The sequence below is a fragment of the Microcebus murinus genome, chromosome 4 (assembly GCF_040939455.1).
Source record: "Microcebus murinus isolate Inina chromosome 4, M.murinus_Inina_mat1.0, whole genome shotgun sequence".
Taxonomy (NCBI): domain Eukaryota; kingdom Metazoa; phylum Chordata; class Mammalia; order Primates; family Cheirogaleidae; genus Microcebus; species Microcebus murinus.
In genome coordinates this window covers 58,822,108-58,835,975 of record NC_134107.1, presented here as the reverse complement: position 1 = coordinate 58,835,975, position 13,868 = coordinate 58,822,108, and the positions used below count along the sequence as shown (strand labels likewise).

The window sequence follows — 13,868 nt, the reverse complement described above, 5'->3', positions numbered from 1 at the left end:
CTTAAGCAATCCTCCTGCCTCAGCCTCCTGAGTAGCTGGCATTACAGGCATGCACCACCATGCCCTACTAATTTTTTCTATATATTTTTTGTTAGCCAATTAATTTCTTTCTACTTTTAGTAGAGATGGGGTCTCACTCTTGCTCAGGCTGGTTTGGAACTCCTGACCTTGAGTGATCTGCTCGCCTCGGCCCCCCAGAGTGCTAGGATTACATGTGTGAGCCACCGTGCCCAGCCTATACTTTTAATTTCATCAGTAGGATCCTGAAATATAACATCTAAGTTCATCATCATTTTGTATGATCCCATAGCCCTAATGTAAACTAATTTAAACATTAATGTGTGTCATTTCTGTGCCTGCTCATTGCAGACAACTATTGGGAAAGAGCTGTGCATATGTCACATCGGGAGTTTTCTTTTTTTTATCATTTTTTTCCAGCGTTATTGAGGCATAATTGACAAATAAAAATTGTGTATATTCAAGATGTGCGTCATGTTTTGATATACATATACACTGAAAAATAATTACCAAATTCAAGCTAATTAACATATCTATCACCTCACACCTTTTTTGTGTGTGTGGTGATAAGACTTAAGATCTACTCTCTTAGCACATTTTAAGTATATAATACATTATTATTAACTAGTCACCATGCTGTATGTTAGGTCTCTAGAACTTATTCATCTTAAAACTGAAATTCTTTTTATTATATAAATTTAAGGAATACAACATGATGCTTTGATACACACACACACACACACACACACACACAGTGTGCTGGTTCTATAGTCAAGCAAGTTAACATATGCATCATTTCACATAATTATCTTTTATGCGTGTGTGGCAAGAGTATTTAAAGTCTACTGTTTTAGCAAAAATCCCAAATACAATATAATATTAATAAATATAGTCCTCATGTTGTACACAATTTAATCTCTAAACTTATTCATCTTACATATTTGCAACTTTGTGTCTATCTACCCATTTCATCCCCTGCCCCATCCCTAGTAACCACCATTTTATTTTCTACCTCTGTGCATTCAACTTTTTTCCTGTTCTTTTTTTTTTTTTTAATATTCTACATGTAAGTGAGATCACACAGTATTTTTCTTTCTATGCCTGGCTTATTTCATTTAGTATATGTCCTCCAGGTTCATCCATGTTGTGGCAGTGGCAGGATCTTCTTCTTTTTTAACATAATAATATTCCACTGTATGCATATACACCACAGTTTCTTTATCTATTTATCCATCAACTGTCACTTTTGTTGTTTCCATATCTTGCTATTGGGAATAATGCTGCAGTGAACATGGGAGTGCATATGTCTTTATGAGGTAGTGATTTCATTTCCTTTGGGTATATACACCAAGACTTTTCTTAATATAGGCATTATTAAGCTTCTGTTTAAGTATAAAACTTAGTCTACCCCAGAAAACTAGATTCCTACCGAAGAAATTTATTTTAAAAATTGGAAAGGGAATTCCAGGTAATCTTTTCTTTTGCAAATTAAGTTTGATGACTTTTATTTAATAAGTATTTTTGGTATTTTGCTATGTACAAAACACTTTCCTTTGAATAAGAATGCAAATTACTTTGACTTGAAACAGTTCACTTGGGTGGTAGAAAACATTTCATTGTGGATTTACTGAATACTAGAGAAGAAAGGATCACAGGAGATTGCTTCATTGTGCACACAGGCTATTTCTAATGGTTGATAAACAGTATTTTAGAAACTTATGTAAAGGGAAAAAGCAAGTAGAAATAGAATCAACTTGAGTTTACTAGAGAAATACTTTTAAAGATGTAAATTATCACAAAATGCATCTGGTATTGTGGCACACATAGGAAGTAATTTGTTGATTAAAAGCCTCTTATAGATGAAATGAATTAAATAATCTCCGTAAGATGTTTGGTCTCCGGATTACAAACAGATGACTTGTTCTTCCAATGGTAGAGAGGTAAGGACTGAGTGGCTATGCACATATTTGTGAGTACAGGTATGTGTGCATGTTTGCTCATGCACAGGTACCCATGGTATTTATTTGTATGAATATATTGAGACCCTATCCAGATGGTGTACAATTCCCAGGGAAACCTTTGGCCTACAGTGTTTACTTTCTTCTTACAATATTCAAATTAACAGACCTTTTTTTATTGTTGTTATTGTGAAATTTTTTATTTTTGCTCCAGTTTTGTTGCTTGATATTGGTCTGTTCAGGAGTTCTCTTTCTTCCTAATTGAGCCTAGGGAGTGTGTTTCTAAGAATTTATCTATTTCTTCAGTGCTTTCAAGTTTACGTGCATAGAGATTTTTATAATATTCATAGATGTTAAAAAATTTTGTATTTCTGTGGTATCAGTTGTAATATCTCCTTTTTAATTTCTGATTGAGCTTAGTAGGGTCCTTTCTTTTCTATTTATGGTTAATCTAGTGAGAGGCCTATCAATTTTGTTTATCTTTTCAAAGAACCAACTTTTTGTGTCATTAATCTTCTGTATAATTCCTTTGTTACTGACATCATTTAGTTTTGCTCTGATCTTAGTTATTTCTTTTCTTCAGCTGGGTTTGGGATTGGTTTGCTCTTGCTTTTCCAGTTCCTTGAGACATTCATTAGATTGTTGATTTGTGATCTTTGACAAATGATGGAAATGATGTAGGCACTCAAGGCTATGAATTTACCTCTTATGACTGCTTTTGCTGAATCCCAGAGATTTTGATAACTTGTGTCCCCTCTGTCATTTGGTTCAAAGAATCTTTTGATTTCGATTTTAATTTTCTCTGTGACCCAATAATCATTCAGTAGTAGGTTGTTTAATTTCCATGACTTTGTGTAGAATGGAGTGTTTCTGTTATCTGATAGTGGCTATACCAGCTTTTTTTTGGTTTCCACTTGTATGGAATATTGTTTTCCATCGCTTCACCTTGAGTGTGAATGAGGCCTTGTGAGTTAGATGTGGAGATAGCAGAAACTTGGCTTTTATTTTTTTATCCAGTCAGCCAGCCTATGTCTCTTGAGTGGGGAGTTCAAGCCAAAATGTCCCGAAAACAACAGATGCTGGCGTGGATGCGGAGAGAAAGGAACACTTATTTACTGTTGGTGGGACTGCAAACTAGTACAACCTCTATAGAAAGTAGTATGGAGATATCTCAAAGAACTAAAAGTAGACCTACCATTTGATCTAGCATTCACCTGAAGGAAAAAAGTCATTTTATCAAAAAGACACTTGCACTTGAATATTTATGCAGCACAATTCACAGTTGCAGAGCTGTGGAATCAAACCAAGTGCCCATTGATACATTAGTGGATTAATAAAACATGGTATATGTATACCATAGATCACTACTCAGCCATAAAAAAAGTGGTGAACTAATACCTTTTGTAACAACCTGCACGGAACTGGAGACCATTCTTCTAAGTGAAATATCACAAGAATGGAAAATTCATCAACACATGTACTCATTAAATTGGAACTAATTGATCAAAACTCAAGTGTACATATGGTAGTAAAACTCAGTGGAAATCAAGCAGGTGGGAAGGGGACAATGGGATGGGGTAAATACACACCTAATGGGTACAATGCACATTATCTGGTGATGAGCACACTTATAACTTTGACTCAAACTGTGCAAAAGTAATTCATGTAACCAAAATGTTTGTATGTCTATAATATTCTGAAAAAAAATAATAAATAAGTACAAAACAAACAGGAGAAAGGTAATAATCAAGATCAAAGTGGAAGTCAATGAAGTAGAAAACAAAAGCAATAAAGAAAATCAATGAACTAAAAAAAAAAATTAGCAGACCTTTTGGTGTATGTATATTACTACAGGACTTTTAGGCTTCCTTTTGACCTAAACCATATTGATTAGTTTACCTGAGGCCAGGCACCTTTGGTTTGGAACACTTTGGATATAGATACCTTATGCCTGAGTCTTTTAAATAGCCTATCATATTTTCTCATGAAACACACCTCTATTTTTCACACCATGCCCAGCTTTTGGTTGCTCTTCACATCTGCAAACACAGCATTATTAGGATACTTAGCACTTCTCTGTGGGAATGTCAGGTTGTCATTGTATCATTTATTAAATAAGAGCTTTGTATACAGTAAAGACTATTAAAATTTTTTTTCCTCCCCTCAGGGCTATTAAAATTTAAAGGGAAAGATTTTTATGTAAGATAAATGCTTACTTTCAGTATGTGCATACAATGAGCATAAAAAGGAATGAAGTACTGATACATGCTATAACTTGGATGAACCCCGAACACATTATAAATGAAAGAAGTGAGACACATAAGGCCACATATTTTATGATTCCATTTATATGAAATGTCCAGAATAGGAAATCCAGAGAGACAGAAAGTAGGTGGTTCCTAGGAGGTTGGAGAGAAATGAGGAATGACTGCTAATGGGTACAGGGTTCTTTTGGGGGTGAGGAAAATGTTTTGGAATTAAGTCATGGTGATGCTTGTACAACCTTTTGAATATACTAAAAACCACTGAATTGTACAATTTAAAAAGGTGAATTTTGTGGTATGTGAATTTTTTTTAAAAACTTACTATTGTAAGGTAAGGTATCTCTATATGAGACCTTAAAAACATGGTCATCACAAAACTAGGGTACACATTTTAATGGGTTACATGGTAAATGGTATCATCACTTCCTTGCTGTATGACTTTGAGCAAATTATTTAACCTCTGAGTCTGTTTCCTCATCTTAAAACGGGACTACTACTACTAACTTTTTCACAGAGTCATTTCGAGAATGAAATGTGATAATACCTATAAACAGGCCTGTGCAATGCCCACAAGGGTCTTTTTAGGTGTAACTAAGCATTCAGACTCTCGTGATTATTGTAGGCCACACTTCATAAGAGATTATTTAGAAGGACATAGTACAGGAAACACAATTTGCCAGCAGAGTAGCATCTGGCATTAATGGAATTAATTCATACCAACGTATGTCGCAGTTCACATAGCCTACCATTCATTCTGTTTGGTTCTCCAGGTGAGAGGTCTGGGGCAAGGGAGTGAGATGCACAAGTGTGGGGCCAGCCTTAGGCCCTAAAGGAGACTAAAGTCTTTTATTACACTAATATAGACAGAGCTTCTAGGGTCCCTGCAAGGGATATGCCCAGATACAGGAATCACCGTACTCACGGAAGTTGAAAGCCATGGTTTCTTTATCAGATATTTATAGTTCATTTGTAGTTTCTTTCAAATTGATGCAGTTTACCTGTCAAGGTTCCTAAGTAATGTTGCTTAATAACACAGCTGACATTGTGTCTTCTCATCAGGTTTCTATTGAAACACAGTCCTAGAAAGTTAAACAGAGGTCCCGTTTTTGTGCAGAAGAGAAAGGGTTTTATTTTATTTTGTTTTTTTTAAAACCCTTTATTCACAGCCTGACACTAAGTTCTTGATAAATATGAGTGGTTATTTTGCTTTTACCTACCCACACAGAACCTTATAGATCTCTCATCCCCTGCAAAGCAGTCCTTTCTTAACACCTATCGGTTTCTGGGAAAGTAGCCTGTGTGCCATATATAATAGTGTAAGTTTATTCTTGCTTTACCCTTGCTCTTCTGATGTCTCTGGTCACCTCCACAGTGTTCAGCCTTGCACAGTAGTCCTTCACCAGTGTCTCCTGCTTTGCTGAGCTTTTGTCATTTTCTACCAGTGGTATTCCTGGCTCAGAAGTTTTTAGCTGGTGACTTCTCTGAGCTGGCCTCAGGCTATGAAACTTCTCAGTGGTGTGTTTCAAACTGAGGGAAATGACTCTCCCCTTTACGTGGCAAGAAGGATCCAGAAGCAGTGTTACTTTGGCCCCAGTGTGTCACAAGAATTTTTTAATTAAACATTTCTTTGAATTATTATGTCCATCCCTTCTCCTAGAATGTATATGTGTATCCAAGTGATAGGCAGGGGATAGTTTTGATCAGTAATTGTTAATATGGTCAGAGATTGAAGAACATCATTAAATAAATAAATGTCTGTTGTACCCAGGTTTCCTGCTTCTCTCCTTCACCTGGGGCTTATCAAATCAGACTTCTCAGGTTTCACTCCTTGCCTAGGAGTGAATTCTTCAGTACTCTTTGTACTATCAGTTACCCAAACATGTAGAGAGACTTTATTAAGATTATGAGGAAATATAAAATTGCATTATTCTTTTGCTTTTATTGCCATTATATCTCTGACATTAAGAGCATTTTCACAGTAGCTCTTCTTATGCCTTACCTTTAATGTCAGTCAGCAGCAGCACTCAGGTTATTTCTCAAAGCACAGTTGTTAGGTAAACTGTGACAATATTTGATATAGTACGTGAGATGGGAGTACCAGCTGCTTGCTGGATTTTAATTAGTAATTTGAAGGACACTGAAAGTGCTGATTCTTCTGGTTTTTCATGCTGAAGGCATAATACATAGTCCTTAGGACAAAGTCATTTTCTGTAAGCCTGAAAACTAAAATTGTAATAATTGCACTTTTGTATTTTACAGTGTGTGGACCAGTTGACAAAGATCCAAACTGAATTACAAGAGACAGTGAAAGATTTAGCTAAAGGCAAAAAGAAGTACTTTGAGACTGAACAGATGGCTCACGCAGTACGAGAGAAAGCTGACATCGAGGCAAAGTACGTGTTTTAGCATTTCTGAAGAAATGATTATGCAAATAAATGTTATCTTTGCTAATACTTTGTTCTCTGTTAATACAGGGCATAGATTCATTCTCAGGTAGTATTGGTTTCATTTGACCTATATATGTTATATACTTTAGATCATATTTTTTATATTGGCTGGTTTTTATTCAGATTATGTAGCAAAATGGAACTATTTGCTGCATTGGGGTTTTTTTCACATTAAATTAAATTTTAAAAGGGAAAGAAGATAAATGAACATTGTATTTATAGACTTCAAAACTTATCAAAATTCTAGTTAAAATTACTATGGTGTCTGAATATTATGGTTTAAGAGCCTCATTTTTCTCATGCTAGGCTCTAAATCAATTGTAGTTGGAAATCTTTGATCCTCAGGATGCCACTGGAGGACCACGGACACATCAAATGAAGAAGAGTGCTGACCTCCATATAGAAACCATACCCTGGGCACTGTTCTTTCTTTTACCTGAAATTCTAGCAAATATACTTTTTAATGTATGCTTTAGCAATTGTGTGAATTTCTCTTTCAATATATGTGAATTGCAAGTCCTTTATTTTGAGAATAACGAAGAAAAGGAACTGGCAATTGGTAATAGAAGGAGATACAGAGCAAATGATGGAGATTTTTGCAATGATAACTTGAGGAAAGGTAAAAAGTTGATGAGAAAAAATAAACCTGTTATAGAATTTATACTCTGAAGAGATCCGTGAGAAGGAGAACTGAGACTCTGGTTCAGTGTGCTGACTGATACAGAATCTAGGAGTCTGAATTCTTAGTCATGAAATCAGAAAGGCTTTGAAGAATTATACAAACAGATCAGCCAGGGAGGTCCTGTCTTTCTAATATGGTTTTTATCTGCAAGAAATTTTAGCAACGTTATTAGCATCTTGTGAAAATGCAGGGGTTCCTAGAAAGTTTATTTAGTACCAAGAGATGGTAAGTGAATACTCATTAAGTACTTGATGTTACAGAAAAACATATTTAATATTTCTCCAATTTAGTTTATTCTTTATTATTTTATTGTTTTGGCATACAAATATTTCCTGTGCTTTCATAGAGTCAGTGAACCCATCTTCTCACAAAGACCTGAAGTTTTTAGATTAGGAGATCTCCATTAGGAATATCCTGGCATGGTGGTTTGTAGGAACTTGTTTATTTTTTGTTTTTTTTTTTTTGAGACAGAGTCTTGCTTTCTTGCCTAGGCTAGAGTGAGTGCTGTGGCATCAGCCTAGCTCACAGCAACCTCAGACTCCTGGGCTCAAGCAATCCTCCTGCCTCAGCCTCCTGAGTAGCTGGGACTACAGGCACGGGCCACCATGCCTGGCTGATTTATATATATATATATATTAGTTGGCCAATTAATTTCTTTCTATTTTTATGGTAGAGACGGGGTCTCGCTCAGGCTGGTTTTGAACTCCTGACCTTGAGCAATCCGCCCGCCTTGGCCTCCCAGAGTGCTAGGATTATAGGCGTGAGCCACCGCGCCCGGCCAGGAACTTGTTTTTTAAACTCTCAGGGATTCTAGAACAGAGAATTGACAAATTCGTAGAGTATATATAAATACCTAATTTAGCCACAGCTCACTGGGTAAAAATAGCCTACATTGGTAGGCTATTCCTAAGAAGTTTAGATTTGATGGTCCAATCTCCAGAGCTGATCACATGGAACTATCATCTAACATGGGAGAAAATCAGAGATGTACAAGTTAGACATATTAATTCAGTGTATCACCTTTCTGGAAAATTAATTCAATACAAGAGTAAGAAGTGCCTCTTTATCTTCATTCATTCATTAAATGTTCATTGAGTAATTACTTTGTATTGGGTGCAGAAATGAGTAAGCTAAATTTGGTGTCCTCAGGAGTTTAAAAGTTAGAATTAGAAAATGTGTTTAAAAGTTAATTTTATGATTTATTTATTCACAATAAACTTGAAGAAATTAAATGCCTAAAATCACTCACCTAGTCACTAGTAATTTACAGTAGTAATGTGAAAACATTGTTATGAAAGCATGAAAATATAGAGATTAATTTTGCCTAATGATAAGCAAAGGCTTTATAGAAGTGACATTTGGGCAGAATCTAGAAGAATAAATATGATTTGCCTAAGTAGAGATGGGGAAGAAAATCAGGGAGTAGAAGTGAAACTGGACTACATACAGTTTTGATAGATGATTTAACAGATGATGAGAGACCATAGAAGGAAGAGGTATATAATTTTGAAGGAATAATGAGTTCTATTTTAAATATGCAGATTCTGAAGAGCTTGGGAGATACTGAATTAAATATATTTGGTAGGTAGTCAGATAGCTGGCTTAGATGAGAATCTTAGCCTTAGGATCTCACTTTGAGGGTCAGTTTCCTATTAGGTGATAGTTATAAGGATAAAAATATATATAGAATGAGATGAGAAGTTGCGTTTGGAACCCCAGGGAATGTTAACATTTGAAGGGTAGATGGTAAAGAGTAGCATGCAATATATTTGTATGGTGGATGGTTTCTAAAAATCCTGTCTTATTTTTTCTGGATTGTAATCTTTGATAGAAAGTACTGTCTTATTCTATCACTAATACCTACCTTAATACCACAGAAGAAGTATATGCAGATTAGCAAATGAAGCACAAGGTCGAAAGTTAAAACCTTATATTGGAAGATCCAGGTGCAACTCAGTCTATTTGGATATTGACTATAGCAAAAGAAGAGCTGGAAATACCCCAAAACAGTCTTTCTTACCCTGAAAGGCTCTCTCTAAGATTTGAGTTTTTGGCATTTGCTTTTCTAGATCAAAATGAATAGGAATCTGATTAATGAAAACAAAAACCCCATGAAATATGAACATGAAAAGGTAGAAAATAACAGGAATATCTCAGACCAATGTTTTTTTTTGAACAATAGTCAAGTGGTTGGGATGCCTATGTGTTCATCCCTGAATGTTTTCTCTCTTAGAAAGATAAGAGGCTGCTTTTGCTATCCTCTTTATATTTTCTTGGCAGAGACTGGCTGCTCCATCTTACAATCCCTGTTGTTCTGCAACTTTACTTCATGGGGCATAGCTGCCAGCACATGCATTGAATTCTCCCATGGCAATCACTGTGACGCTGCAGTCAAGACAAACATTGCACCTTCAAAAAAAAAAAAAAATCAGTGGTCCTAGGAGGGTTGCTTGTTCCTTAGCATTTGTGTGTTGACTTTCACTCTATGATTATCTCTAGTTGTTTGGGTAAAATCAACATATTTTTGCTACTCACTTTTAGATTATAGTTCCCTTCCTAAACTGAAAAGGATCAAGGGAGATAAGAACACCAGAGTGGGAGAAGATTAAATAGAACAAAATCATACAGGGCAGAGAGTCTAAGGATTTTCTCAATAAGTTCAGAATACCTACCCTTAAGAATGGAGGGGCACATAGGCAGGTACCCAAACAAGAAGAACTTTTAATGGGGGAAATAATGGAAGTAAGGGCTTTCTACAGCTTATAAATCACATTCATGGTGTTGTTACAGCCTTTGACACACAGCTCTGAAAGCCTGCTTAACCCTTGCCTCCATAGGTTGGTTGTCCGTGGGTTTCGCTGACCTTCCTTGTAAGAACTAAAGTGTGTAAAATTGTATGATACTGGAAATAACCTATAGATTATGATTCTCATTTATTAGGATACATCTATATCTATCTGTCTGTCTGTCTGTCTGTCTATCTATATATTTTGAGACAGAGTCTCGCTTTGTTGCCCAGGCTAGAGTGAGTGCCGTGACGTCAGCCTAGCTCACAGCAACCTCAAACTCCTGGGCTCAAGTGATCCTCCTGCCTCAGCCTCCCAAGTAGCTGGGACTACAGGCACATGCCACCATGCCCGGCTAATTTTTTCTATATATATTAGTTGGCCAATTAGTTTCTTTCTATTTATACTAGAGACGGGGCCTTGCTTTTGCTCAGGCTGGTTTTGAACTCCTGACCTTCATCAATATATTTTGATGTTTTCTTTGTCAGATTTTTTTTGTCATTCAGTATATTTTATTCATCCTAATATTTCCTATTTTATCATAATATTAAAATCTTCCTGTAGTAAAATAAAGGAAAATAATAATTGCTCTTGGTTTTCCATTTTCAAATTCATTTTTAGAACAGTATCTTGAAAAAGTCATTTAAAATAATTCAGTAATATTTAGTAATTTTATTATGATACAATTTGATTATTTTATTAAACATACTTTTCTATTTTTATTATAGATCTAAACTTAGTCTTTTTCAATCAAGAATCAGTTTACAGAAGGCAAGTGTAAAGGTGAGTTTTTAAAAAGTGTATTTCACAATTGAGAAACCTCTCAGTTTATAAAATAAAGAACTGGACATTTTTGAGGGGTGGAGATGGATTATTTCTACCTGAGAGAAGCATTTTAAAGTCATTAACTCATAACTTTCCATCCTAGTTCATGGAGGTTTTCACCTAGACGTCAACACTTTGGACATAGCTTGCTTCTCAAGACTACTTTAGGGATAAGTTTCTATACCGTACGTGCTTATGTAGCCTGTTGTTTTTAGCTCTTGGTCTAGGGGCTTTAGAAAGCTCTACGAAATCTATTTCGTTCAAACTTAGACCCTGGTGCAGATATTCTGGGCTAGATGCAAGTGCGTTTTGCCCATGGAAGCTTCCAGCTGTGGAATGCCTGATTAAGTAAGCTTAGTGACCTGGCTTTGGCTGCCAGGCTCCCAACTAGCATGCAGTTCTTCTGGCACATTAGGAGTGCTGATTTTTTTAAAACTATTTTCTAACTCCACTAGATTTACCTATCTGTTCAAAGACAAGGTACTTACTTAATTTTGGAAACTTTATTTTCCTATCTGAATAAAACAAACAAGATATTTTGAAATTCTTTAGAAAGTTTTGGAAGTCTGTTAAGCATAATTAATATTTGAAAATGCTCTTACGGTGTGCAACAGGACTAATCACTGTTTCATTCCTCATTAGTGATGAATAATTATTACATACACATAAATGTTTTTCCCACATGGTTACCTTTATTCTTGGTGTGAAGCCATTAACTGTCAACTAAGAGTAGTATTCTTATATGTTTTGCAATGCAATATGAGTTTGTATTAACTTTTTTTCTCTTTTACTATGTTTTAGTTAAAAGCCCGGAGATCTGAATGTAATTCCAAAGCTACCCACGCAAGGAATGATTATCTTCTTACACTAGCAGCAGCAAATGCACATCAGGATCGCTACTATCAAATAGATTTAGTTAACATTATGAAGGTAATACATTTAATATTTGTGGTAATTTTGCTTCATTAAAAACAAAAATAACTCATAAGTTGGGTGTTGGGTATATGGGATTGAGTCTATAGGATAATAGCCAGGCTATTTTGCATTTCATTGGAATATACTTGATACTGTTTGGATAACCTGTGTTTCAGATAATTCAGAATTAATTTTTAGTGTAAGAAAATGTATAAAGCCAAATCACAGTAAAGGGTTGTATTATTCCCTAGCTGTGGCAGATATTTGCTATATAGTAGTTATTGATACATATAATTGATATAAAAAATGAGATAATAACTCTTAAGCTGGGAAACTGCTTCTGAGCTATTTGCTGAGACTCAAGCCATTAGTATCCATCAATTATTGAAGCCAGGTAGAATCTTCAGGTATCTTCTGAATCATCAGAGAAAGACTGATATTTCAAAGTAGGGGTTTTTTTGTTATGTTGTGTTGTTACTTTCTGAAAAGCATTTATGTAAAAAACTTTTGCAAAAAACAGTATTTTATAAAACTACTTATTTTTATAAAGAAGCATATTTTATAATATGTCTGATATTAAAAAGTATATATTTTTAGTGTATCTCTTAGCCTGAACTTTTTATTAACCAGAATTTTGGCCTTCAACCATGTCTGGTGATAATTATGTTGGCTATTTTTTATTTTTAAAAAAACTGAAGTTCTTAAAAATTTCATAATTTTATCCTTAATTTATAGGTAAAATTGGACATTAATATTTTATGATTTTCAGCTGCTTATGGAGCAAACAAAAAGAAAGTCCAGTAGTTATATGAAGATGTCTCTACTCTAGGTATTATTCTGAAATGTGGATAGATTGGATTCGTTTATGCACTCAAACTTGATCTTGTCTTTCCCTATTTTTACCACCTCTATGTATCTTTAATTTTCACTGAAGTAAAGAGAAAAGGTTGGAGGAGAAGAAAACCTTTTTAACTTTCTGCCAGGTTCCCTATTGTTGCTGTCAAACAAGCTCTGCTTTAGATTATATCTCATTCTCTCCTGTTTTCTCAAAACCCAAACATTTTTATTTTTTCTTTCTCCTTTATTTTCAACCCATCCCTCTCAAATGTGTTGTTCTTAATGACTGTCAAACTAAACACATTGCTATAGTTGAACTGCTTGGTTTACGAATCAGCAATTGAAAACGGGGATACAGCCAGAGCAGGTGCTCTTTTTTCTGTAGTGGCTCTGGGAAAGAGATCAACTCTGGCCAGAAACTACAAGTTCTTTCCTTAAAAGTAGAGACGGGACATTTCCTGGGACCTTCAGGGAAAAACAAGAGTGTTAGAGGGAGTCAAACTGGACCAAGAAGTATTTTATTGCAAAATTTTTTCTTAACTTTTTCTTCACTGCCTGAAATCCCCATTACCTAACTTCTCTCCTGTTGCGACTTCTGCCGGTTAGAATACACATTAGAATATAAAGACAAGGAATTGTTTTGACATCCCAGATGAAAACTCTGCATATATGTTCCTTAAAGTGTTAGTTAGACTTAGAGGTTCAGGTGTTTTAGTGTCCTATTAGGTGTTACATAATGTGTCACACTTATAAGAACCAACTAGAGACTTGACCTCCCATTCTAACATGGTTTCTAAAGGGAAATAACATATAATCAGTTAAAAAAATTATATAGATAGCTTGGAAGAGGGGATTTGATTCATTGATTTAATCATATACATTTAATAGTCACAGTGTTCCATCTACTGTGTTAGGCTTTGGGAAGAGGCAAAAATGAGTAAGACTCACTGTTCATTCTCAAAGAGTTCACTGTGATGGAAGAGAGAAATATATAGAAATGATTACAAATTAGAATAATGAAATCACTGCTAGAGGACTGTGTTTAGTAATAATAATAGCTGTCATTTTTAAAAATTGCTTATTATTGCCCTGGCATCATCCTAATCACTTTAGATATATTATCCTTTCTCATTTTC

At 35.1% G+C, this 13,868-nt stretch overlaps 1 protein-coding gene across 4 annotated transcripts in view; it reads left to right on the top strand.

Moving 5' to 3' along the window:
* The window catches only part of FCHSD2 (FCH and double SH3 domains 2), a 244,604-nt gene that overhangs the window by 116,681 nt on the left and 114,055 nt on the right, over positions 1-13,868 (top strand). For all 4 annotated transcript variants that reach the window (XM_012744878.2, XM_076002295.1, XM_076002296.1 and 1 more), the window contains exons 6-8: positions 6,500-6,633; positions 10,884-10,938; positions 11,782-11,910. In XM_012744878.2, coding sequence (XP_012600332.1) covers positions 6,500-6,633; positions 10,884-10,938; positions 11,782-11,910 — 318 coding nt within the window. The remainder of the gene's footprint in view (positions 1-6,499; positions 6,634-10,883; positions 10,939-11,781; positions 11,911-13,868) is intronic.